The following is a 25537-nucleotide window of genomic DNA, read 5'->3' as shown; positions in this document are numbered from 1 at the left end:
GCTCCCAGCTGGGACAGGAACACAGTAATTGTTATGTTTGTACGCCTGGTGGGGACAATCTTTTATTATGATGTTTGAAGCAGAACCACGTTGCCAGTCCCAGCTGGGAAAGAGGATCCAGTAAACAAAACTCCTAACTTTAAAGCAGAGACAGAGCCAAGCTGTAAACCTCCCATCTGGATTTCAAATCCTCCAGAGTTCGGGGCAGGGGCGAGGTACTGGGATGTGGGGTTGGAGCTCAACTCTGCACAGAAGAGTAGAAGTTTGAGGTTAGGCAGGTCACAGAGGACTGGCCATGGAATCCCACACTTGAAGTTGTCTGCACAGGCTACGTCAATCCCATAATTTCTTCAGTGTTCTTCCACCATGTCAAATAGTCCTTCTAGCTTTAAGTGTTAAGAACATTGCATTGCAGCACAGCATCAGACAGGTGTGGGCTGTCTTGCTTTGGGAGGATGTGCCATTTTCTTGTGCGTTTCTCCCAAGTTCTGACTGGGAGAGCAGCATGTCCATTTTTTAAAGGGGAGTCATTTTCCAGTTTCTGTTTATCCAAGGAATAGTCCAGCCACCATGAAGAGTGCAAGCTCCCTCGGCCTACTCCACCAACACACCTCACCCTCAGCCTGGAGCAGCCTCCTCTGGACTTGAGAGGAGAGTTCAGGCTCTATGGCCCAGTCAATCCTTGGTGTCTCTGCTAAGGCGGCCAGTTAGTGCCAGTTACGGGGTAATGGGTTTTGCATCAAGAGATGGTGATAGTGTCGTGACATCTCCATTTGAGTGGCTTCTTTCCTGTGAATGGGGGGTGGGGGGAGAGAGAACAGAATATCAGGGTATTTTAAAGCAGGGATGGCTTTAAACAGGTGGCTTAAGGCATCTAACAGCCTCCCTGTAACTGCATGGCAAAGACAGAGCTGGAAGGGCTGCCGGCATGTGTTGCTGGTGAACTTGCAGGAACAAGCAGTGTCTGTTCCCTTATCAAGGCAAGCAGGGCACGGTGCCCTCATTGATTTGTGCATCTTAACATTCATGAGGATGTCTATGCAAATTAGCCAGGGCCCACTTAGCAATGGTTGTGCATCCCCCAAAATCGACCATCACCGATGGTGCTTGCGGAGTAGAGGGGTCAGCTATGCGTGTGAATGAAAGAGAACAAGACACACACATACACTCTCACAGTGGCTTCTTTTCATTGCTCTCCTTGGTGTTCACCTCGACAGGGATAGCAAACTGCGGAGGATGGGACTTCACATCCCAGGCCATTTTAATTTTTAATGAAGGCCTCTCTCAGACACCTTTCCGCGCAGAAGGTATCTGTCTGCCATTATCCCTAGGTTGGGCTCAGAAGAACCAGGAGGGGAATCTCTCTTCATCTTCATTTTATTTCTTCTCTCTGATCAACTCAGAGCCCCTCCCAAAGGGGGAAGGCATTATAATGTTTACAGATGCTCCAGCAAAGCTTAGCCGTGTACACTTTGATCTCTGGGCCTTGTTTATTTGCTGGTACATCACGTTTTGTTTCAGGTGATTACAGCGAACCTGGCTGAAATTTTCCCTCTGGCACTGTACTTTTTAATTGAGGGAACAGATTTGGTTCTGGAGGAAGGAGAGGGATTTATTATCCTAGCAAGAGTTGACTGGGGCTGGGCAACTTTCCTCTGCAAAGCTCTTCCGATGCCTTCAGTCCTGACCTGTAGCTTCCAGTTATTAGTCCAGGGGCCTCTCACACACACTATTCTGCCAGTGCACCCCGCTCTTGACTTCCAGCATTCCCTGCTATTCCAGACCTGACCTTCTCCTAAGAAAAGGTTGCCAACCATGCCAAATTCTGCAGTGATTTTTTTGATGTGAATACACATCTGCTAGATCTAGGTGGAGATTTTTCTCCCTATGACATTTTACCACATCAAAAAACGATACATGATTATGGTAGAGCTTTTCTTAATGCTTGCAATGGGCATCATGTGCCCCACAGTGGATGGGGAGCATTATGTGAAGCAGGGAGCATTATGTGAAGCGACTGGTCTAAGGGCCTGCTCCACAACCCATGGACTTCAAAAGGTTTGGTCCTGTCTGAATTTGCTGCTGTTAGAGCACGGACGATGGCAGGTCATTACAAAGATGGTGGTGAGGGCGCATCGGATCAGCCCATGCATGTGTCTCGTTCAAATTGCTACTCATCTCCCCATGCCTTTTAACTTGGAATTCTCAGTACACCAGTGCACCATAGGTGCTGGTCTCAGATATCAGATAACCGACTCATTTGTCTTCTGTCTCCTTACAACCACCATCTTGCCCAGATCTTGAAAGGTAAAGCAACATTCATAACCATGAACATTATACTTCCTGGTGGGAAAATTATTTTTGGTGTCTATTTACACTGACTCTTTTCTGGTGGCCTCTTTCTATCACTCTCTTTCTAGCTATCCATCTATTTCTCCATCAGCCAATTCATCTGTCCTGCCTTTCTCTTTCCATGTGGTTCCCCCACCCCCTCAATTAAAGGCTTCTTAGAAATTTAAAAGTAAACAAATGAGTTTTTTTAAATAAAAACATCCATACACCACTAGCGAAGGGAAGCTGACTCTCCCAAGCTCACTGATTTGAAATTCTATAGACGGCATCATCCCTTGGTTTGGCATAATTAGAAACAGAAGGGGGTGGGGGGGAGAGACTCATGCTGTCCACCGGTATGTTTCATTTGCAATTTTAATTGCTCATCAGAGAAAGAGAGGTGATGACAGCATTGGAGACCAGAATATTTATTCCCCTCGCACCCATAAAGCCTCTTCTCACTTTCATCTCCTGGGATGTTTCAAGTTATGCAGTGGGACATGTGCAGAGAGCAAAGTGCAGCTATTTGGAAGTAAGACACTGTTCCGGGAACCTCTGCCACATCAAAGATTTCTCCCTGCCATACACCCTGCCCCCACCCTTTGTCTCTGCAGCAATGTTTTTCTAGCACGAACCCTTCACGCTATAGACCAGTGTACAAAGGTTTTTTTGTTTCTTTCTTTTTTTTACAAAAACAGAAAAGCAAGAATTTCCTTTTTTTTTTTTTTTTTTTTTTGTAACATTATCCACAAAAGTTTACAAAATAGCCTTGAAATCAAGCTCTTGGGTTATGGGATCCAATCGGCTTTTCATGGCGGAATCCAGCCAGAGTCACAAAGACGTCACTAGCCAGTTAAGAGATACAGCAGCAGCAGCATCCTTGTTTCCTTAGCCCAATTGTCCTCTTCCCCCCTCCCCACTCTGTTCCTTGAGGTGGTTGTGGGTGAGCGAATAAGGGGGCTGGCAGGTTTGAGTCGTGGTTACCTATGGCTGTACACACACAAAAAGTCCCAAAGGGAAAGGCCTTTGTGTATTTCCAAGACAGGGACCATCCAGCTAGCGGACTAACAGCTGGGCTGCCGGGGACTTGGTGTCATCTGTGGTTCTATAGTATGGCTGTTCTTGCTCATGCTCTCTGCTCTGGGCATTGCCTTTCATTGTCCCTGTCTGTGCTGAAGATTCACTCAAGAACCTTTCCCCCAGTAACAGCAGGTTGTCTGTAAGAGAAACAATCTGTTTGGACAAATGTTGATGGGTGACTTGGGCGGGGCATGGGGGCAGAGGGGCACCGCAAGGCCTGGATGTTGGCCATGTCCCGCTCCACTTGCCATGCTGCTTTGTTTGTCAGTCAAGTCTTCTTTTTATTTTTGGTAAAAAATAGTTTCACTTGCCTTCTCCCCGACCCCCGGAACCGCCACCCCATCTCCACGCCCCTCCAAAGAGTTGACCTTCAAGAGTCCAGCGGCGTTGCTTGCACCTCCACGGCTAGGAGCTTCTCCCCAGGCCTCCCCTGATCCCAGTGTTTGACGAAAGGAGGGTAGACCACGCGCACCGAGGACGAGCCCGGGTTCCATGGCAGACAGCGCAGGAGCAGCTTCCCAGGCTGCGGCCTGTAGGAACCAAAGCCATAGTGGCCTACCAGGCTGACTGAAAGCAACAAGATGCAGAGGGCCAGCACCGTCAAGACACTCCGCCCGCTCTCCAGGTACCCATAGCCGTAGCCAGCCTCTTTAGTCCTGGCATTCACACAGGCCACCTTGGATTGCAAGTTTACGAAGGCCACGTGAAGGCAGGCCCAGTACTCTGTGCCCTGGTGGAGCCGGGTGATGTTATACAGGTGGGTGCCCGCAGGGATCCGGGCCACGTTGGTCACATCCAAACTGGAGCTGAAGGAGAAGCTGGACCAGGTGAGATTGGAGGAGATTGTGTTGAGGTGGGGCTTCCAGGTGACAAGGATATGGTAAGCCTGGACTTCCTTCACCAGGAGCTCCAGGTTGTCCACGCTGAGAGGGAAGGAGCTGTTGACCATCAGGCTGATGCTCTTGGTGTCAGCACCAATGAGGTTATGGGCCACGCAGGTATAAAGCCCGGCCTCCTGTGCAGTTATCTTGTGAATTTCCAGTGTCCCTTCAGGGTGCACCTTGTACCTCCCGTCCTCCCAGTAAGGGATCAGCTTGACCCCAGAAGGTGTGACCCAGTAGATCTCTGGTTCTGGTTCCGCCAGGGCCCTACAATGCAGTGAGATGTTCTCGCTGTCTGCCACCTCTAAGTGGGAGGGGAAACTCTTGGTGGAGATGAGAGGCAGGCACCGGTCGGTCATTTCCCGGAAGGGAACATCCCGGATGTGCCTCCTCTTCAGGTCCGGGGGTTCGGCACACAGTGTGGACTGGGGCTCGATGAAGCGGATATGGTTCTCGGTGCTGTTGACCCAGCGGATGACGCAGTCACAGCGTATGGGGTTGCTGTGGATGCTGATCTCCTGCAGGTTGGGCAGGGACTCTACCGTCTGCTTATGCAAGGCACTTAGGGCGTTGTTGTTGAGCATCAGGGTCTCCATTTGGGGCAGGTGATGGAAAGCGCTAGGGTGGATGAAGGATAGCTTGGGATTGTTGGTCACGTCCAGTTTGGTCAACTCGGGGAGGTTGATCAAGGCAAACTTGTCTATGGAAACCAGCTCCTCCATGTTGTTAAGTCCCAGCTCCTTGAGGTGTAGCATATTCATGAAGTCACTTTGCCTGATCCTCTGCAAAGGGTTTTTGTTCAGATCCAGGAACTTAAGGCCAGGGACTTGCTGCAGCGCCCGCTTGGGGACATTCACCAGCTTGTTGTCATAGAAAGACAGACTCTCCAGACTTCTCAGCCCTTCCAGGGCGAAATCTGAGATCTCCCTCAGGTTCATCCCAGCCAGAACCAAGCTCCTCAGATTCGACAGAGGCCTGAAGTTCATATCCAAGATAGCATCCACCTTGTTGCCTCCAATCATGAGGATCTCCAGGTTGGGGAGCACCTGGAACCAGCGGCTGTCAACAGTCCTCAAGAGATTAGAGTTGAGGTGGAGCCGAAGGAGGTTACTGAGGCCTGAGAAGGCCTGCGGGGAAATCCTACGCAGCTGGTTGTGGTTCAGATACAGCTCCTGGAGGTTGGCCAGGCCAGAGAAGCTGTTATCGGACAACTCAGCCAGCTGGTTCTCTTCAAGATGGAGGCTCAGCAGCTGGGGCATGTTCTTCAGACTGAAGTCCCAGATGTCAGAGAAGCTGTTCTGCGACAGGTCCAGCTCCGTCAGGTTTTTCAGATAGTCCAGCTCACTCTGGTCCACCCTGGCGATGTGGTTGCTTTGCAAGAGCAGGGTCTGTGTCCCCTCTGGCAAGCTCTCCGGCACCGTGGAGATGAACAAGTCATTGCAGTCCACGGTGGCAGCCTCCCTGTACACAGACCTGGGCGTGTACCAGGGCCGGATCTGACACACACACTGCAGTGGGCATTTCACCTTCCAGGGCACTACAGGGATGGCTGTGGCAGTTGCCACACAGATGAGAAGCAAGTTCATTTGAAAGTGTCTCATTTTCAACTGGCAAGACCGACTTCCTTCCTGGGCAAAAACTTTCACAGGGCACATCCAGAACTTGGCACAGGAAGAGGGAGAGGTGGAAATAGGACCCACACACACAGAAAACCCCTGCCCCAAGCCTCTTCCACCATTCACGGGTGTTCCCTGCAGCGTTATTGTTCCTGTTGAAGGCTGCACAGCTCGGCCTTCCCTGTAGAAGAGGTCATAATGCTCTGGGCAGCGCTTGCTCCTTTAATCGGAATTTCTCCTTTTCTTCCTCCCAAGGTGATTCATTTTTTCACTCTGCTGCATTTTTGAGGTTTCCTCTCAAGGTCGTTCCTGAAAGAGCCCAAGGAACAGGTCACGTTAGAGGAGAACCGCGCAAGTGGCAAACAAAGCAAGACAGAGAAATATAGATTAAATCCGGCACCCGCAGTAATGAGAGGAGTGTAGGTCTTGTGGTCAGGAGCTCTGGTTTCAGCTACAGACTCCTTGTGTGACAAGGTATTTAACCACTCGGTGCCTCACCAGCTATAAAATGGGGCTGATAATATTTCCTTTCTCCCATCCTTTGTCTCTCTATTTAGGTTGTGAACTCCTTGGGGCAGGGATTGTCTCTTACCGTCTGAATGTACAGCACCTTGCACAATGGGGCCATGATCTCAGAGGCCTCTAGATGCTACTGTAATATAAATAACAATAACCCATTTCTTTATCTGGCTCAACCGAAAACTAGAGAGAGGTCAAACCAAGACTTCGGAACCCAGCATCCTCCCGTCTTTCAGATCCTGTTCCAGATTTGGTGTCTGACCCCCAGAACGAACCAAGCCTCTGGATCTCCATGCCTCCCTGAACTTTGGGAACCTTTAAACACCTGGGCCCATCTCTGCACAGAACTAAGGGGTTAAAATGAAGCCAAGGGATTTCAGAATCAGTGTCTCCAATTAGGGCAAATCGTGAGTGTGTTATATTAGTAAAATAATCCAAGAATTTTGGAAGGGATATTAATCCTCAAGCTTCAAGGCATAAACCATCTAACGGGGCCAGGAATTAACATCCCCTGGGTGCTAGTTATCCCATCATCCTAAAGGATCTCTGGCATTTTTCTCTGAAGCAGCTGGTACTGGCTACTGCCAGAGACAAGATAGGCCCCGGGTCTGATCCAGTCTGGCAGTTTTTATGTGCGGCATAGTTTATGCAGGTTTTTACAAGGGGTTGAAAGAATTAATGTGTCTGTGGTGGTATTCAGTGATCACTCAGTGCTTAAGGGGTTTGCAAGAGCTCTTTTTTACTCTGTGCCCAGTACCAGCCAGCTGTGCATAACAAGAGCTGCACAGTGCCCTGCCCAGAACCTGTCTGGGAAGCTCAGCCCTTAAAACACAATCCCCAATACCACAGCTGAGGAATACGCTGGGAGCCACATGAAAGTGATGGGTGACCATGGGGATCGGGGCAGGGATTGGGGAGCCACACAGGGACTGAATTCTTGATCACAGGAAAAGTCTACTGGCATGAAACCAAAGGTAAAAGGATCTCCACAGAGAGTGATCCAGAGATTCCTTTGCTCATTCTCTCTCCCTGTAGGGAAAAAAATCGGAAGCCTAAATATTATCACAGGAGTAGCCTCTTTTGCTGAGGGGGAATGGGGAAGATGAGCAGCAGTAGGGTTGGGGGTGGGTGGGTGAGGGACTAGCCCTGTTCTCACAGTGCTCGCCACGGCAATTCTAGCAGATGGGAAAGGGAAATGGAGGCAATAGAAGCAGAAAAGAGGAATGCGAGAAAGGAGGATGATCGGGTGGCTAAGGGTTTGTTCACACAGCAAAAAAAACCAACAACCCCAATGCAGCAAGTCTCAGACAGGGTGAACTGATTCGGGCTTGCACTATAGGGCTGGAAATAGCCTTGTAAATGTTTCTGCTGGGCTTGAGCCCGGGCTCTGAAACTCAATGACGGGGGATGATCTTGGAGCCTGGGATCCAGCCCGAACATCTACACTGCCTGCCATTGTTAGCTCCGCAGCCTGTGCTGCATGAGCCCGAGGCAGTTGAGCTGGGCTCTGAGACTCATTGCCAAGGGTCTTTTTTGCTGTGTAGACGTACCCCACGGCATGGGTCTGGGTCTGGGGAGATCTGAATTCAGTTCCCAGCGGCCACAGACTCCCTTCCCCAGACACTTGGCAAATCCCTTCCCTTCTTTACGTCTCATCGCTGTGAAATGGGGTAATGATTCTTCCCTCCCACGTGGGGATGCTGTGAGGATACATTTAATGTCTGGGAGATGCTCAGTTATGACAGTAATGGGGTCAGCTAAGTACCAAGATAAAAGAAAAAGAGCTGCATAGAAATCGTAAATTCAAAATGCTTTGAGGTCCTTGGATGAAAGGTGCAAAGTATCGTTACATGGTAGAATTGTTCCTACAGCCAGGACGTCCAGATCATATTCTGTACAGGATGCTGAATCCAACCTGAGACCATGTTACAAACCTAGAGCAAGGTACCTTTCCGGGGTGGGGTGGTGGGGAGCACCTAACTTTCCACCAGTTTTGGTGTCCCATGCACATTGGGTCACGGTTGGATTTACCCCCGAGAAAAACCCCAAACAGAGAAAGCAGGGTGAAGAGAGAGGTTTGCACCTTTGAGTCGAGTTGCTCAAAGAAACACGGGAACTGTTGTGCGTCCTGCACCAAGCTGCAGTGACCCAGTGCAGGGGTAGCAGCTCCATTGCATATCAGTGCTCCACAGGCTCCGGTTTGGGAAGCATTGGTCTGTTAGGAGCTTGCATCTGACTGTTCCCACACTACAGGGAATTGATCTTTCCTCTGCAATGGGTGGGCCAGCCAAACCGGGCACTCATCTGCACCGCCAGCCTTTCATTGTTTCCTTAGCCAGTGGGAGTGTGACAGCTGCATATGCCCTGCGAATCCTTAGATGGGGAGACATCTCACGGTCTTTCTGTTCCCCCTCCCCTGGGGTCTAGGCTCTCAACTTGGTTATTTAGGCTGCTCACTCCTTGCCATTGATTTTCCTGCAGGCAACTGCTGTGGGAGTGGAGAGCTCTGGCTGTGAGCCAGTGGCTACAGCAGGACTCTGTACTATTCTTTGTCAGAGTATTAACATACTAAGGGAGTGGGTAAGAGACACCCCTTGTGACTGTGGAGATGCCTGACAGACACAAAACACTAGAAAGGAATAAAGGGAAGACAGCGTCTGAGTAGCAGTGATATTCCAGGTTCCTGGCCTCCTAAGGGGCTCAGGTGTTCATGCAAGTAGACGGCAAGGGGTTCGACTATATTTTCAACTCCTATTATTTTCCCCAGTTATCAGATACTACGGTGATGAGCGCTGTATAGAAACCTACGTAGAACAGACTAGTACGTTCTTATCAAATACACTGTGCATGCATGAAAGCTGTAAGCAGCCATTTAAGAAATACAGCATAGAAGGGCAGGAGATGTACGATCTGGATCCAGATCTGGATTCTGTAACCCATCCCTTCACACTTTGGGAGATGGAAAGCGGTTCAGATCTGGGGGGGTTGGGCATGAGCTTCTCTCTAAAACTCACTCACATGATTGCAAGATGGGCCTGTTTTCACAGGGTTTGAAATGCATTGTGGTATATTATTGTCTCTCTCTGTCTCCGTACAGACTGACACTTTTGTTATCGGCTTGATCCAGTGTTGACTTCAGTGGGCATTGGGCCAGGCCTGATCTATCTGTGCATTCAGACCATGTACCCAAGCACCTTATGAAATTATTAAAACCGTACGTAGGGCTTACAATCAATCCTTACTTTCCTTTTCTGTCCCCTACTCTTGGGACAAATAGGATCACCTACACCTTCACTGCTCTTATCCTTCTCGTCATGTACCCAAGGGGAACTTTTTCTTAAAAAGGGAAACCCCAGGCCTTTAAGTTTGCTGCGAGCAATCACAATGCCGTGTGTTTCTCACTCTCCAAACACAGATTCCCAACTTGCTGCTAAGGAGTTGGTATGTGGATGTCTCCACCCCATACCTCCTGCACTACCAAGTACTAGAACTACCATGGGGGAGCTTTGGGAACGCTGTGCATTTGTCATTGCTACATCACTCCTTGCATGGAAAGTACATTGTGTGACATACCATATCACACATTTTAAGTACCTAAAAATTAGGCATATTAGATAGCTCAGGCAAATGGTGGTGGTCTGTAAAGCCAGTGTTTGGGGCAAGGACTGTCTCTCACTCAGTATATATACAGAATGGGGGTTTGATCCTGGATGGGGCCTCTAGGTGCTACCATAGCACCTAGAATAAGCATTGGAATAAATTGCCTAGGGAGGTTGTAGAATCTCCATCACTGGAGATTTTTAAGAGCAGCTTAGACAAACCCCTGTCATACTTAGTCCTGCCATGAGCACAGGGGACTGGACTAGATGACCTCTTGAGGTCCCTTCCAGTCCTACAATTCTATAATATAAATAAATAATAGTGAAATAGAGTGCTATGAAACAGAAACCAATCTCAAAGGAGTTCACCAGCCAGGGATTAGTCCCCGATCCCTTTTCTAAGCACCTCTTTTCTTTAACGTCTCCATTAAGTCAAATTGCTAAATCCATAACATGAATTGACCAGGCCATATGCTGTGTTGGTGCTAATGATGAGTGATAGACAGGGAATCACTAATAACGAGTGGTAGGCAGAGGATGAATAACAGTGAGTGACAGATGTCATTTTGCAGGTTTGATTGCTACAGAGTTTGGCTTCTTTGCAGGGAAGCTGTCCATTTGAGATTTCTTTGGGTGTGTGACATCCCCACCAACTCCTCCTACAAGAGTTCAGATGAGCAGTGAGGGCTTCCCTCAGGGTTTGTCTGGAGCAGTGCCATGTTGGAGGAGACTCATTTTTCTGTCCAGAAACGGCAACCTGATGTGATTTCCCCATCTTTAATAGAGCTCAACCCCCATGCCCCACTGGGATCCCAGACAGAGATGACTTTGCCCCAGGACTATCAGAGATTCTACTGAAGAGAAGACATATCTGTCTCTGGAATGGACTGATTACTCCAAGTGTCGAGAGTTGCCAATAACATTTCCTTGGGAGGAGCGGGACCCACCCCTTCGCTGTTTTAATTTAACCATGGCCCCCAATCCTGCAGTGAGCTTCTCTTTGCAGACTCGTGCACCTGCCAAGAGCCCCACTGACACTAAAACAGGGGTCCAGCCGCCTGTATTTCCTATTCTATCAGTTCTTACTTCATGTTCATCACCATAGTATCAAGAAGATACTCTACGCTAGACCATCCGCATGCCAGCTATTGTTTTCAGGAGCATGCCCTGCAAAGCCCTATCACATCCCCTCCTTTGCCTCCTCTCTTGGTTTCCTGAGAAAGCACGTGTGTTGAAAGTGGGGAAATGAAGGAATAGAGCACAGCACCTCACTTCTCTTTGCCCTAGAGCTACCCCAAGCGAAGGAGGGGAGAATTTTTGTGAGATCCTCTGATTGGAAGCATTGGCCCTGCTCAGAAAGCTAAAGAAAAACACCTATTTCATCTTGAGGTAATATGGGGATGAAAGAGAGTTGCAGTTAAACTAAACCAACGCCATTTCACTAACCCCTGTATCAACAGTTCTTAGCTACTCCTACCACTAACCACAGTCCCTTGGCTCCAGGGACTGGAAGGCGTCTCTTTATAAAGGCATCTGACTGGTCACTCCAAAGTGATCCCAGGTGTGGCCCATTCTCCCTCTAGTCAGAAGCTCTAACTGGGTTCCTCGGTGGTTATCCAATGCTCCTGTGTAGGAGCAAGACAATTATTAACCCTCTCTGGGCTGGATGCGATCCTGGACCCTGCATCTTGCTCCAGTCCCCGTTCATTATCCAGACTAATGACTGTATTTCTTTTTTAATGAGAAAAGAACCACATTATTTTGACATAAAAACCCCAACAAACAGTTTCCAATCTTATCTAAACTGATATAAGCCACTCATGGGTTTGCATCAGTTTAGAAAATCCAATGCAAGGAATATCAGTGCAACCGTCTCATGTAGACAAGCCCGTAGTTCTTTAGCTCAAGCTGGAGAGACTCATGCTTTATCTCTGGGAATCCTGGGCTCAGGCCTTGATGACAGCCAAGGTGAGGGTTGTTACATGTACGCAGCAGCTAATGCATTGTGGGTGCTACTGCAATCCATAAGTAACAATCTGACCATCTCCTTCTCCATATTTTGTGGTTTCAGAGAAAACAGAAGCAAAACCAACCTTGGTCTTTGATCAGGGGCGGCGAGTTTTATGGGCCCAGGGTGCCCATGCTCCAGCAAATTCAGGGCCTGGGGGCCCAGCTCCACCAATGTTCACGGCCGGGTCTCTCCCCCAGCCCTGCCTGCTGCCCTGCGCGCCTCCCCCAGAGCGTCCCCGGCCCTGCTTGCTGCCCCCGTGCACCTCCCCTAGAGCATCCCTGCCGGCGCCCTGGGCAGCGGGCGGCTGCCCTGCCACTCTGCGCTGCGCTCCCTCGCCGGCCGCTGCCGGCTACAAAAGGAGCGGCACCGGCGGCAGGCTGAGGTGGTGGTGCAGCTGCTGTCTGCAGAGGGAGGAGGTGCACACGTGATGGCAGCTTTCCTCCCCCCCATCCCCCGGCACCCACCACAGGGGAGGCGAGAGGGCTTCCTGGACCTGAGAGGGGCCTGGCCCCTAGGAGCATGTGAAGTGACGATGCCAGGTGGGGGGGAGAGGGCTGGGGGCATTTGGAGTCCTCCTCTCTAGCCCCAGCCCTGGGGCAGCCTGCCTGCACCCAAACCCTCAGCCCCAGCCCTGAGCCCCCTCCTGCACTGTGAACCCCTCATCCCCCACAGCCCTCACCCCCGCACCCAAACCCTCTGCCCTAGCTCTGAGTCCCTCCCACACCCCAAACCCCTCATCCCCAGCCCCACCCAAGAGCCCTCACCCCCAGCCAGAGCCCTCGTCCCCCCCCACATTGTGCAATATAGGGAAACTGTTAAACACTTACAGTTTCCAGTCCATTTTTACATTATTTAAAAAAATATGTATCAGCTTACAAAGCAGGTGTGTGGGTGGGTGTGGGGGAGAGACAGGACTTGGACCTGTTCTGGGCACCACCAAAAAGTATACAGACCTGCTGCCCCTGTCTTCGATTTGCAAAAACCTGACCAACAAAGTGCTACAAAACAAATCATACCCATTCCTGTGGCTTCTCCCCATCTCAGAAAACCTCACACCCCAGAAAACAAAGCAAACAGGAGCAAGAAGGAAGGTTTCTCCAAAGGCTGCCGTGGTTTACAGCTCCCCTACTCTCCCTATAAAAGTCTTCCAAGCAAAGTTTATTCAGCATTGACTCACTCTGGTCTCTGCACCAGAACTGATCCTTTGCACTTTCCTGCTTGTCTGCTGCGAGGGCATCAGCTTTTAAACTGTCTCCCACAAAAGCAGCATTAAAGGAGGAGAAGGCTGCATTGATTTTTACATCTTTCCTTATGGACCCTCATCTTTCTTTTAAAACCCATGGGCATTTCTGCTGTTGTAAATCTCTCAGGCCATTGAAAATACTATAGAATTCTTTCCTCTTTACAATAATAATATGGAAGGACTATTTGATTTCCTCAAGGTTGTGAAAAAGGACCTAGAAAAAGGAGCTAGCATCAGCTTCTGGCCTATGGAGTCAAAAGCCTTTTTGTTGACATTGTGGAAGCAGAGAAAGAACTGACAGGAAGGGGATGCAATGCATGACAGTTCTTTCTCTGCTTCCACAACACCATTTCCGGCTCAGTACCTGTTGTTAGATTTTTTTTAAAATTATTTTTCACATGGCATGTAATTAGACTGTGGAACTCCTTGCCACAGGGAGTCATTGAGGTCAAGAATTTAGCCAGAATCAAAAAAGAGATCGGATAAGTATATGGATAACAAAAATATACGGGGATATTACAGTGAATGCTAAGTCTTCGTCTGGAGTATTACATTTTGCATATTAAACCTCATGCTTCAGGATTTAAGTCATTTTCTAACTAGTAGAGATTAGGATGAGACCAAACATGGGGATAAAATTTCTTAACTCTGCAACATGTTCTCATCAGACACAGCAGGTGAGAGCAAGTGTTCACACTAGCAGTGTTGTTAAGCTCATTAGTGGCATGCCTGTTTATCTAGTGAGATGATTGTTGAAGTGTTTAACACTTTACCAGGCACTCTGGATGATGATAATTGCTTACATTTATCTAGCACTTTTCACTCAGACTTTCACACTCTCACTTTCTCTCAACACACCCACACACATGAAATATCCCCACCTTGCTTGATGCTATTTCCTCATGTCATCATTCATGGTTCTGATTCTCCTCCCACTTACATGAAGTCAATCGGGAATAGTTAATCCGCTTTAAATTTGCATCCTACCTTATTCCGGAATAACTTTCATGTGCAGACAAGCCCTTACCCTGGTAAAAATCCATTGACTTCCACGGCATCACTGCTGATTTAAGCCCCAACTCAGCAAACCATTTATGCACATTCTTAAAATTAAGTTTGTGCTTAAATCCGGTTGAAATCATTAGGATTTAAGCACATGCTTAATGCTTGGCTGAACAATTGGGGCTTAGTGCTTGCGTCAGAGAGCAGAAGCAGACGCTAGATTTCACTTGCCAATGAACTAAGGACACTTCCAGGCAGTTGCTGTGTAATAGCACATAGCAGCATCAGGGCAGGAAGTCACGCCAAGTGCTGCATCCAGTTGAAAATGCAAGAAGAATTTAGGGAGGCAAAATGGGGTTGGGGAGAACCTTAGTTCCCCATCTCCCAATGTTTCCTCTTTACTTAAGGAGCACAGGACGGTCTGGACAGAAGCTGTGTCATTGTTACCAATCCCAACACTCCATGGGAAATCTCTGCAGTTCTCTGGGGACTCCTAATCTCCGGAGGGGTTGGATGCTAAAACAGGATGGAGCCTGGCCCCCACCATGCAGTTACACTAGGATTGAGGGACGGGGTCAGACCTCCACTTTCCGAGAAACTTAAAAACAAAGTCCTCCCCAATTAACCCTCAGCCTGCTCCATCGAATATGTTTGGGTCCAGTCCCTGTCTGAGATCAATAACCCATCCATGGCAGCGCAAGGAGATTTGGAATCAGTGTTCTATAAGGAGAGACTTGGACAAAGCGTCGGAGGCTGCATCTTACTCCTCTTCCATGAGTCTCATTAGAGCTGGGCAAATAATAGATTTCTCAGTTCACCAGCCATTCCGATAAATAAATAACATGTTTCAGATCAACCCCCGAAACCAAAAATTGTGGGAATTTTTGTCAAATTGAAAAGTTTAAAAAATTATGTTTCATTTCAATTTTGATCATTTTAAATTTTTTAAAAATTGTAGATAATATTGAAGGACATTTCTAAACAAAAAATCACTTTGAAGCGAAAAATTGTGACATTCCAATTTGAAAATGTCAAAACAATTATTACAGTTTTTTCAGATTTTTTTTTTTGAGGGAGGGGCTTTCACCCAGAACAATCGGGCGAAGTCAACATGACTTAGCAAAACTTTCAGGGTTGCTGAATCTGCATTTTTTTGCCAAAAATATTTCAGATGAAAATTTTCACCCAGCTGTAGGTCTCATCTCGCATATGAGCCACCTAGCCCCCACACTTCCTCCATGTCCAGAAGGAACCCAGTACTGAGGGCAAGAGGAGATTGGAGGGGAATTTAAGCTGAGGAAGCATGTGGTAAAGAGCAAGGTCTGTTGGGAAGGAGATATTTTCACGCAAGAAACTGATGGAAGAAGCACCATTGGTTGGGACATTGGCAAGCAGAGACGGTAGCAGAGAATAACCTTCCCCGTCCAATTTCCTAGGAACACCTGGATAGATGTTCTAATAGGTCTTTTCTATTGTTAGTTTTATGAAACATCATTCCATTAACACGTACAGAGAACATGTATCTATCCCATTGCAGGGAGCAGGGCCGGCTCCAGTCACCAGCCCACCAAGCATGTGCTTGGGGCGGCACCTGGAGGGGGGCGGCGCGGCGCTCCGGTCCGAGAGCGGGGCCACGGCTGGGCTTGCCACCCTCCCCGCGGCGCTCTGGCCGCTGGGATGAGCGGAGCCGCGGTGGGCTCGCCGCCCTCCCCCCAGCGCTCTGGCCGCCGGGATGAGCGGAGCCGCGGCAGGCTCGCCACCCTTCCCCCGGAGCTCTGGCCGCCGGGGAGAGCGGAGCCGTGGCGGTCTCACCGCCGGGGAGAGCGGAACCCCGTCCGGGCTCGCCGCCCTCCCCCCAGCGCTCTGGCCGCCGGGGAGAGTGGAGCCCCGGCCGAGCTTGCCGCCCTTCTCCCGGCGCTCCAGCCCCGGCCGCCAGCGGAGCCGCGGCGGGCTCGCCGCCCTCCCCCCGGCGCTCCGGCCGGTCGGGGAGAGCGGGCCCGTGGCTGGGCTCGGCGCCCTCCCCTGCCACACTCCCGGGGGAAGGGGGGGGAACGGCGGGAGGCTTTTTTGCCAGAGCCGGCCCTGGAAGGGAGGTAAACAAGGGATTGAAACTTGCCTCTGTAGTACTGAACGCGGGAGCCTCTGCCACATGAGATAAAGCACTAACTTGCACAGGCGCTAATGGTAGTAGGCTTTCATCTTGTTACATTGCCCAGCCACAAGAACGGGATGCAACACACACTGTGCACATGGATTGCATGTGCATTTTCTTTTTTTCTGACTTTCTTTCCCCTCCCCTGTGCTGTCTTCCTATTCGAATGCATGGAGGGGGACATTAAGAGTCCACAGCATAGGACCGTAGGCAGCTCTTTCTCCCATTGTTCTCCCACTTGTCCCTGGTCTTTAAAGTCCAAACATGTGAGGGATTGTTAACCACTTGAGGCCGTATTTCTCCCCTTTGTTGAGTGCCATGGAGAAGGTGGTCTTGGTAAAGCTCTATCGAATGCTGTCTCCAGAGACTATAAAGCATTAGGCCATAGGGATTCATGGCCTTGCTCTCTCGCCTGCCCTAAATTGATCGGATAAACACTTGTTTAGCAGCGCGGGCAGGAAAAGCTTACAAGCAGTTAGGCTTTTATCATCTGTAAACCTACTAAGTTCCCCCACCGCCCTGTGACAGAGCAAAGCAGAAGGGCTGCCTCTGCCCCACAGTCCTGGGGCAGCACTGATTCCAGGCAGCTCTTCCCAGGGAGCTTGGATAAAAGGTTGTGGCATGGGTCCGGGCACTTACACCAGCAATGTCAGGGTAATAGGGAGTGCAGGCCTGGCTCCAGGCAGGAGCTGCAGATTTTGGGGGTTTCATTAACATACACGGTGCATAGTCCTAACAGTTCAGGGCACCTCGTTAAACCCTCACCACTGTGCATCTGTGAGTCTCCAGGTATTTTTAGTCCCTGGGCTTGGCACACTCAGGTCTCTCTAACAATTCGGATGATAGTTACTGATTCAGGTGGCTGTTTTGGGTTAGTTAGGGGTTCTGTAAGAGTCCTTTATTCATGCCACCGTGCGGTTACCCCTTCATACCCTACAACAATCCCTGCACCCTCTTATACCCCATGCGCCAGCATCACTGTAGCTACAGCCGCACAATAACACCCACAGAGTGGAGAGCTGCGGCCTTCTCATGCAACATCTTTGCCAAAAAGCTGCCCTTTCCCTTACGGACCTCTGTACTTACAGGGTTACCCATGGCCGTCTCCATGCCAGCTGAGTCTCTGGGGCACAGTGCAGCATAATAGGTAATTGCAGAAGGTCAGGTCTTGATGCTCTTATTCATGGTGAAGGGCACTCATTCAGTGGGAGAAATTCTCCTCTCAGTCACAGCCATGTAAATCTGGAGTAACAAAACAGACGCCTCTGGACTATTCCTGATTTACACCAGTGTAAGTGAGAGCAGAATTTGGACCACCGACTTCAGTGGAGCTAGTCTACTGGATGTGAGTAAGGTTTGAAGAATGGGGCACAAAGTGAATTTACGGGGCCAGATTCGGGCACCTAAATCAGGGCCAGCTTTTCTAAAGTGCTCAGCCTCTCCCCCAGCCCTCCCCGGCACCCTGATGGGCAGATTTTCAGGAGATTTAAGTACGCAATGTGGTGAGCCCCTCTGAAAGCCGGGTCAGTAGTGAGCCTGGGTCTGGTTTCACTTCCACCACTGTGGATCTGTATTAAGCACACTGAAGTCAGGTTCTGATTTGGGGAACTGTCTCTCCATAGTGTTAAATGGCCGTGATAGAGGAAGTTGCATGTGTTTATTAATGTAGGTTTTCACCCATGAAAGCTTATGCTCCAATACGTCTGTTAGTCTATAAGGTGCCACAGGACTCTTTGTCGCTTTTATTAATGTAGTTAGTTTGGCTGGGCCAGACTGGCTTGGTCTCTGAAGGGTTTCAAAATCCCACCCATTATCTCCAACTCCCCTTGTAGATTCTCCTTTGCTGCCCGCCCTACACTGCCAGGCTGTATGTTGTCCAAGAGCTGTCGTGGCATGGCTCTGAGCTGCCGGCATTTCTGTGCTGAGAGGAGAGACGTCTGCATGGCGGATGACAGGTCCGACTCCTATTAGAATAGAAGGTTAATATTCTCTTCCCGTGGCACTGGGCTCAGCTCCCCTCTTCCTGCTCCCTCGCACCAGATGTTATCGTCCCTCAGGCTTGGATCGCAGCGAGGCAGTAGTGACAGATGATGTGGTGTGGGCACTCCCCCCACAAAAGCAATGTACGGAAGTTCCGAGCCTCCCTGAAGCAGGGTTTGTCTGTTTCCTGGGCCTGCCCAAATGGCCCCTGGCTGTCAGCAACGAGCAGGGGATTCTGAATGGGAGAGGTGCTTGTGCTTGCTAGAAGGCAAGCTGAGCCCATATCAACTGCAGGCAGAATTTGGATAGACCATGGTTCCACTATGCAGTGTAGACGGGCCCTAAGTGTGCTTAAACCCTATCTCCATTCAGTGCTGAAGCCTGTGACATGTCGCCTGGATAAAGGACACGGTTCTGAGTCCCAAGGCCCCTCTGCCTGCCAAGCACAGGCTGCTCTGCAGGGCTTCTGGTGTCTGGAGGGGTCAGGAACCACAGAGATGGGTGTGTCTTTGGATTCAGCTCTTCAACCCACCTGGGCCTCTGTGGGCCCTGGCTAAGAACACCTGAGCAGCCCCTCTACTGTCCCAGCCTGGCCATGCCGGGGTGGAGCTTTCCTATGTAGAAATAAGTGGCGTGGTGCCCCTCAGGATCTGGACCCATAGAAACAGGGCGCCCCTTTCGAGTGTTTACTGTGCAGTGAAGGAAACTTGCAGGAACCTGCTAATCTCCACCCTTCCCGCCTCCCCCCCTGCCAGTTTGGCTTCTGTTGCAGAAATGCAGCAAGAGCAGCAGCGTCCCAGTCACATTACAGCTCTGAGCAGTGATGGATCACCCCACGCCCGCGTTGTGCTGACTGCTACAGCATCGCCTCCCCTTGCGCGGGGCTGAGGCCTCACAAACATATGGCTGGCGTAATCGAGTTGAACTCTGATAAACTTTAGTCTCCCTGTGAAGAGATAAACTGCAGCAAAGGGGAAAGGGAGAGGGAGGGAGGAGGAGATGGAGAGACCTCAGTAAACTGCACAAGATGCACTTGTGCTCTTGTTGACAAACTTCCTTTTAAGGGCTCCTGCTGGGCTGCTCAGAGTGCAATAATCCCATTAAACTGCCAGGTGCTTTTTTCCCCTAGTCTTCCCACTTCCCTCACTGCTGCCACTTACAGAGGCGTCTGCTTGAAAAGAGACTCTTCCTCCATCATGTTCAGAGCAGGAAGGGTGAGGGTGTGGCGAGATCATGGGAGAGCAAGGTGTCTGGGTGAGGGGGAGGATAGTTGATGGAGAAGGAAGCAGGAGGCAGTTGCAGGTGGGGATGGGTGGCATGCAGCGTGATAGAAGGTGTGTGACAAGGATGGCCAGACCCACTGCTGGGCCCCATATCCATTATGCACAGTGGAGCCAGCAGTCGGCACACACAGATCCCTGATCTTGAGGCTGTGTCTGCACTAGCTTCAGTTCCATTGCTCTTTAGAGCAGCCTCAAGGTTACTCTAAAGTATAGTGACTAGTAACCACACCAAAGGGGTGGGGATTGCTAGAGTGCATCCTGCCAGTCCCCCTCCTGCTCCTCTTCACACACCCCTACACTGTGGCCAAGAGAGGGGAGGGTTGCATAGGAAGCTACATCAGCTGAGGACTGCCCCTTCCCGCGGGGATAATAACCCTTCCTTTCTCTTGCTCATTTAGACTACGTCTACCCTGAAAACACTACAGTTGCAGTGCTGCAGCTGCGACGCTGTAGCGCTTCAGTGTAGATACACACTACGCCAACGGGGGGGTGGGGGGGGGAGGATCTCCCATCGCTGCAGTTCATCCACCTCTCCAGGAGGTGGTAGCTAGGTTAACAGAAGACTTTTTCCATCGACCTAGCACTGTCTACACTTGGAGGTAGGTCAGCCTATCTAGATCTCTGAGGGATGTGGATTTTTACTATGCCGATGTACATTTCCAATGTAGCCCAGCCCTTAGACTGAGAGCTTGTCGGGATAGGAACAGTCCTCGTTCTGCGTCTGTACAGTGCCTTGCACAACAGGGTCCAGTCTTGGTTGAAGCCCTAGGTGCAACCATAATACAAATAACAATGGGGTGTGAGACCTGCTTTGATGGGAGACATGAACTCCCATCCCTCCATATTTCCGCTGAGGCAAAGCATTGTTCAGAGGCCAAACTGCCCTCTTCTCCAGCCAGGCAAGGCCTGGGCTTGGAGCTCTTAAAGGGTCAACCTCTGCCCCCAAATAACAATGGAAACAAAAAATGTCCATGGTAGGGTGTTGCCATGGCCAGGACTCCCCTCAGCCTCTGCAATTAGATGTCACGTTGGACTAACAAACCAATCCCTCTTCTTGCTCGCAGAAGAGAGAAAAGACAAAGGCCACGTTTTTCAAACACAAGGTGCCTAAAGTTGGGCACCTGAGTCCATATTTAGGCACCATATTAGTGGCTTCACTTGCAAAGATGTCGAGCACCCTTGGATTTCCCACTGGCACATCCCCCCCAAGGTCACAGCACGCAGGAAATCTAGGCGGGCACTGAGAGCCTCTGAGAGAAGGACCAGAGAGTCTCTTTGCCTCTCATATGCCATGGTGATGGCCGTGGCCTCAGAATCTGAACAGAGTAGAGCAATAGCGCAAGGTTTCCATATCATTCCAGCCTCCATCACCCATTGATATAACAGAAACTTGCCCATTGTTCACACTCTCTGCCCTGTGAAAATGGGAGCAAGGAGCCAGGAAGATTAATTCCTTAGCTGAAATACAACTGCAATGGGTGGTAGAGGGGGATGGGGAGGGAGCCTGCTGGTTGTCATTTATTAGTTATGCAGCCTAGAATGAAGTGTGCCTCATTATTTCTTAATTAGGAACTGAAGATGCCTGTAGGTAGCATGCAAAGTCATTTACTGTTTTATTGCACAGTGCCAAAAAGTGACTGCAGGGAGAATGGGGAAGCGACTCTGAAGTGGAAAGAGCCACCCGAGATGCTCGTGTTTGAGTTGTAATGTCTCTCTATCGCTGATGTGTTTAGCTAGGCGCGGTAGGGGAATAATCTCTGCAAATGGAGATGCTGATGTCGGAAGTCTGTGGATGTAAGAAGAGGGTTTGAATGGTTCTCTTTATTCCTGAGGCTGGGGAGCAAGCAGAAGTCAGCAGCGCTAATTTCTTGTTAACGGCTTTTTCCACCTGTAGATCTCAAAGCCCTTTGCAAAGGTGGGTATTATTATCCCACTGCTGCAGAGAAGGCAATGCCCCACTTTAGTGTTGCCAACAGCCCCTTCTATAAATGTGGAGTCCAGGCCAGAATTTAGGGCGTGACATTAGGTAGCACAAGATGTGTCAACCAGTCTGGGAGTCAGAGAGAACCAGAGCCGGCTCCAGCTTTTTTGCCGCCCCAAGCGGCGAAGCAAAAAAAAAAAAAAAAAGATAAAGCTGATCGGCGGCAGCTCAATCGCGCCGCTTCTTCTGTGGCAATTCAGCGGCGAGTCCTTTGCTCCCTCGCTTCCTCTTTGGTGGCACTTCGGCGGCAGCTCACAGAGGAAGAGAGGGACGGAGTGACCCGCCGCCAAATTGCCGCCGAAGACCCGGACGTGCCGCCTCTTTCCGTTGACTGCTTCCTTTGCTGGTGCCTGGAGCCGGCCCTGTTTATACCCATTATAACGCAGCCCTGTCTCTTCTCTACCACAAGAGAAACAAAAAGTGACTTGCCCAAGTGGCATAGCTGGGTATTTAAGGCAAAGATCTAACTTTACCTCCTAAAATTCAGGCCAGCTCCGGGTCCAGTCCCAGCACTGTGTCTTGTGGGTGAGACGTAAAACCAATATCTTAGCCACTTGTAGTCACTGATTAGCTCTGTCAGGGTTCTTGCACCTTCCTCTGTAGCAGCTGGTGCTGGCTGCTGTCAGAGATGGGATCATGGACTAGATAAACCTCAAATCTGACCCAGCCTGGCAATCCCTATGTTCCTACTGAAGATCCACGGATTTTTTCACATGGGTTGGGATTCTTAAACTTGCTGTTCTCTCTGAATCCCAGGGTATTAACTAATTTCCCCCTGTAGTTCTACCAGGATATAATATTCCTCTTCATTCCCTGTCCTAAACTCTCAGCATACACTGTTAAGCTGCTGTTAGGTTCCTCCCCAGCACTGGCTGCATTTGCAGTGGCTTGTAAAGACGATGCCTGCAAAGCTGTCAGGTGTTTTGGGATGAAAGGGGCTATAGAAATGCAAGATATTAGGGTCTGATCTAACTCCCATTCCAGTCAATGGAAAGACTCTAATGGGAGCTGGATCCCCCCTCTGGCTAGGGGAGAGCTGGTAGGTCACTTGCATCTTAGTTTCCCGAAGTGCACATGCTCACTGCATGATGCCTGCAGTGTTACTGCTTGTTTGCAGGGAGTTATGGGCTCAGAGTCTGGGTTTTAGGAGGTTTTTTTTTTTTTTATAATTGTTATCTTCAGTTCAAAAGCCTGGCCCTACAGGGCTGCTTGCTGGAGTCTGTAAGAAAGACAAGCGCTCGCTGTGTGACTGGGAATTCAATGTCTGAGCCACGTGACACCTGCTGGAACTACGGAGGCCTGCCACGCCAAGGAATCAGTCAGCCCTTGACAATTTGTTGCTTCAGACCTTGCTCCCTTCAGCTGACAGCAGCTGAGATGCAGCCAGGGACGGCTTCAGGGTTTTTGCCGCCCCAAGCAGCAGGGAAAAAAAACCAAAAAACCCGCGATCGCGATCGGCAGCAGCTCCACCGCGCCGCTTTCTTCTTCGGCGGCAATGCGGTGGCAGGTCCTTCCCTCCGAGAGGGACAGGGACCCTCCGCCGAATTGTCGCCGAAGAGCCCGACGTGCCGCCCCTTCCCCTTGGCCACCCCAAGCACCTGCTTGTTCAGCTGGTGCCTGGAGCCGGCCCTGGATTCAGCCCTCCTGATGCCAATGGCTTCAGGAGATCGCCGCCGACACGCCTGAGCAACAGGGTCTGTCCTCACCTTTAGCCCTTAGAAGCACCACTAGCAATGCCAGAGGTGCATGAAAGAAAGCGGCCTCCCTACTCCGCCCCCCATGGTCCCTCCTTCTGAGACATACCCAGGGATGTCCTGCAAAGCACTCAGCAGTGCGGTCCTTGAGCACAGCTGGATGCACTCCCTGGCCCATAGAGCCAATAGAACCCTAAGCATCTTGGACTCAAATCAATGTTCCCCCCTTTCTTTCTGCGTTCAGAGGCGTACTGAGGGGAGGTGCTACAACTGGATGGCGGTGCCTTCCCCGCAACTGGACTACTTATGTCGCTGCTGCTTTCCTGCTCCGTTTGGAGCCAGAGATTTTAATTTCCTGGATTTCTGTATTCCATTTACTTTGCTCCTTGGCCCTTTTCCCTTCCTGTATGGAACCTGCCAGTGGCCCAGGCAGCTGGTGTGAAAAGTGAAGCGTTGGAGCAGGCAGCAGCTTTCTTTCTAGATAAGAGCCAGGGCAGCCAAGGCATCTGACCTGATGCCCCCAGAAGTCAGTGGAAAGATTCTCATTGATTTCAGAGGGCTTTGGGTGCACCCCCTCAGGCCCAGCATGGCCCACAGAGATCTACAGCATGGCGGCATGTGGCTACCTTGATATTATTTGTATGTGACAAAACGAACAAGATTCTTGCCCAGGCAGAACAACTGAGCTACGGACAGTGTGCTGAACTGGTTGATCTCCATATGTTGTTTAACTAGTCCAGTCCTTTAGTCTGTTGTGCCACCGCTGTTTGCATACCCAGAAGGTGGCTTTTTTTTTATGACACCATTGGAAGGAATCTTAGGCTATGTCATCACTAGAAACACTGCAGCAGACCAGCAGCGCTGCTGTAGTGCTTCAGGGTAGACACACCAGCGATGGGAGGGGTTCTCCTGTCGCTGTAATTAATCAACCTTCTCTATAGGCAGCAGCGAGGTCAACAGAAGAATTCTTCAGTCAACCTAGTACTGTCTACACCGGGGGTTACATTGGCTTAACTGTGTCGCTCAGGGGGGTGGATTTTTCACACCCCGAGCTACATAGGCAGGTTGACCTAACTGTTTAGCGTAAACCTGGTCTTAGCTCCTAACTCTCCACACATTGAGAGAGTGCAAGGAACATGCATGGGACATGTGTCCTGAACTAGGTATGATAGTCCTTTCATGTTTCTAAGATCTGATCGACACTACAAAGTTAGGGTGACCCAGCTACATCGCTCAGAGGTGTGAAAAACCCACCCCCCTGAACAACGCAGTTAAGCTGACCTAACCTCTGGTATAGGCAGCACGAGGTTGATGGACGAATTCTTCTCTTAACCTAGCTATCGCCTCCTGGGGAGTTGGATTACTTATGCCGATATGGTGACCTCTCCCGTTCGCCTAGATAGCATCTACACTGAAGCACTATAGTACGGTTACCATACCTCCAGATTTCTCTGGACATGTCCGGCTTTTTGGTCCTCAAATCCCCGTCCGGGGGGAATTTCCAAAAAGCTGGACATGTCTGGGAAAATAGGGAGGCATAAGCCAGGGTCCGCCCGGCCCCAGCACGACCCACTGGGTCCGCAGCGCAGCCCAGCTGCCCGGGCTACATTGTAGCGAGCTCGGGCGAAGGGGGCACGCAGCCGCAGAAGGCGACGGAGGGGCCGCTGCTGTCCCCGCAGGCCGGGGGGACCGCGTGCCCCAGCCGAGCCCGCAGGATCACAGGGAGGCCGGGTCCAGCCAGCGGCTCGGACTTCCCTCGTGGGCGGGGACCCTCAGCCACTGGGGGACCCTTTCTGTGGCCCTGTCACCCTGCGCGGCTCAGAACCCGGCGCCGCAGGAGCTGTTTCCAGCGGGGACAGACAGGCTGGGGAACATGCTCGGCGGCGGCAGAAAGGAGGCTGCGGCGCGGGGCGGGGCGGGGTGGGGAGTGTGGCATGTGCCAGGGCTGCAGGGACCTGCGCCGCGCCGCGCCGGTTGCTGCTGAGCATCCGAAGCCCCCGCCAGGCAGGGGAGCACGGCAGGCGAGGGGGTGCAGAGGCTGCAGGGTGAGGAGAAGCAGGGCAGGTAGGGGCATAGAGGCTGCAAGGGCAGGGGGGGCAGGGCAGGCAGGGGGCGCAGAGGCTGCAGAGGTGGGGGGGTGCAGGGGCTGCAGGGCGAGTGGGGAG

At 50.7% G+C, this 25537-nt stretch overlaps 1 protein-coding gene across 2 annotated transcripts in view; it reads right to left on the bottom strand.

Annotated features, from left to right (window-relative positions):
* Positions 1-3045: 3045 nt before the first annotated feature.
* The window catches only part of LRRN2 (leucine rich repeat neuronal 2), a 103954-nt gene continuing 81462 nt past the window's right edge, over positions 3046-25537 (bottom strand). For both annotated transcript variants that reach the window (XM_034767234.1, XM_034767233.1), the window contains exon 2: positions 3046-6217. In XM_034767234.1, the coding sequence (XP_034623125.1) occupies positions 3782-5947 (2166 nt within the window). In that variant the 5' untranslated portion in view covers positions 5948-6217 and the 3' untranslated portion in view covers positions 3046-3781. The remainder of the gene's footprint in view (positions 6218-25537) is intronic.

The sequence above is a fragment of the Trachemys scripta genome, chromosome 4 (genome assembly GCF_013100865.1).
Source record: "Trachemys scripta elegans isolate TJP31775 chromosome 4, CAS_Tse_1.0, whole genome shotgun sequence".
Classification (NCBI taxonomy): Eukaryota; Metazoa; Chordata; order Testudines; family Emydidae; genus Trachemys; species Trachemys scripta.
The sequence above is the reverse complement of the archived record's forward strand: the minus strand, read 5'-3'. Positions and strand labels throughout refer to the sequence as shown.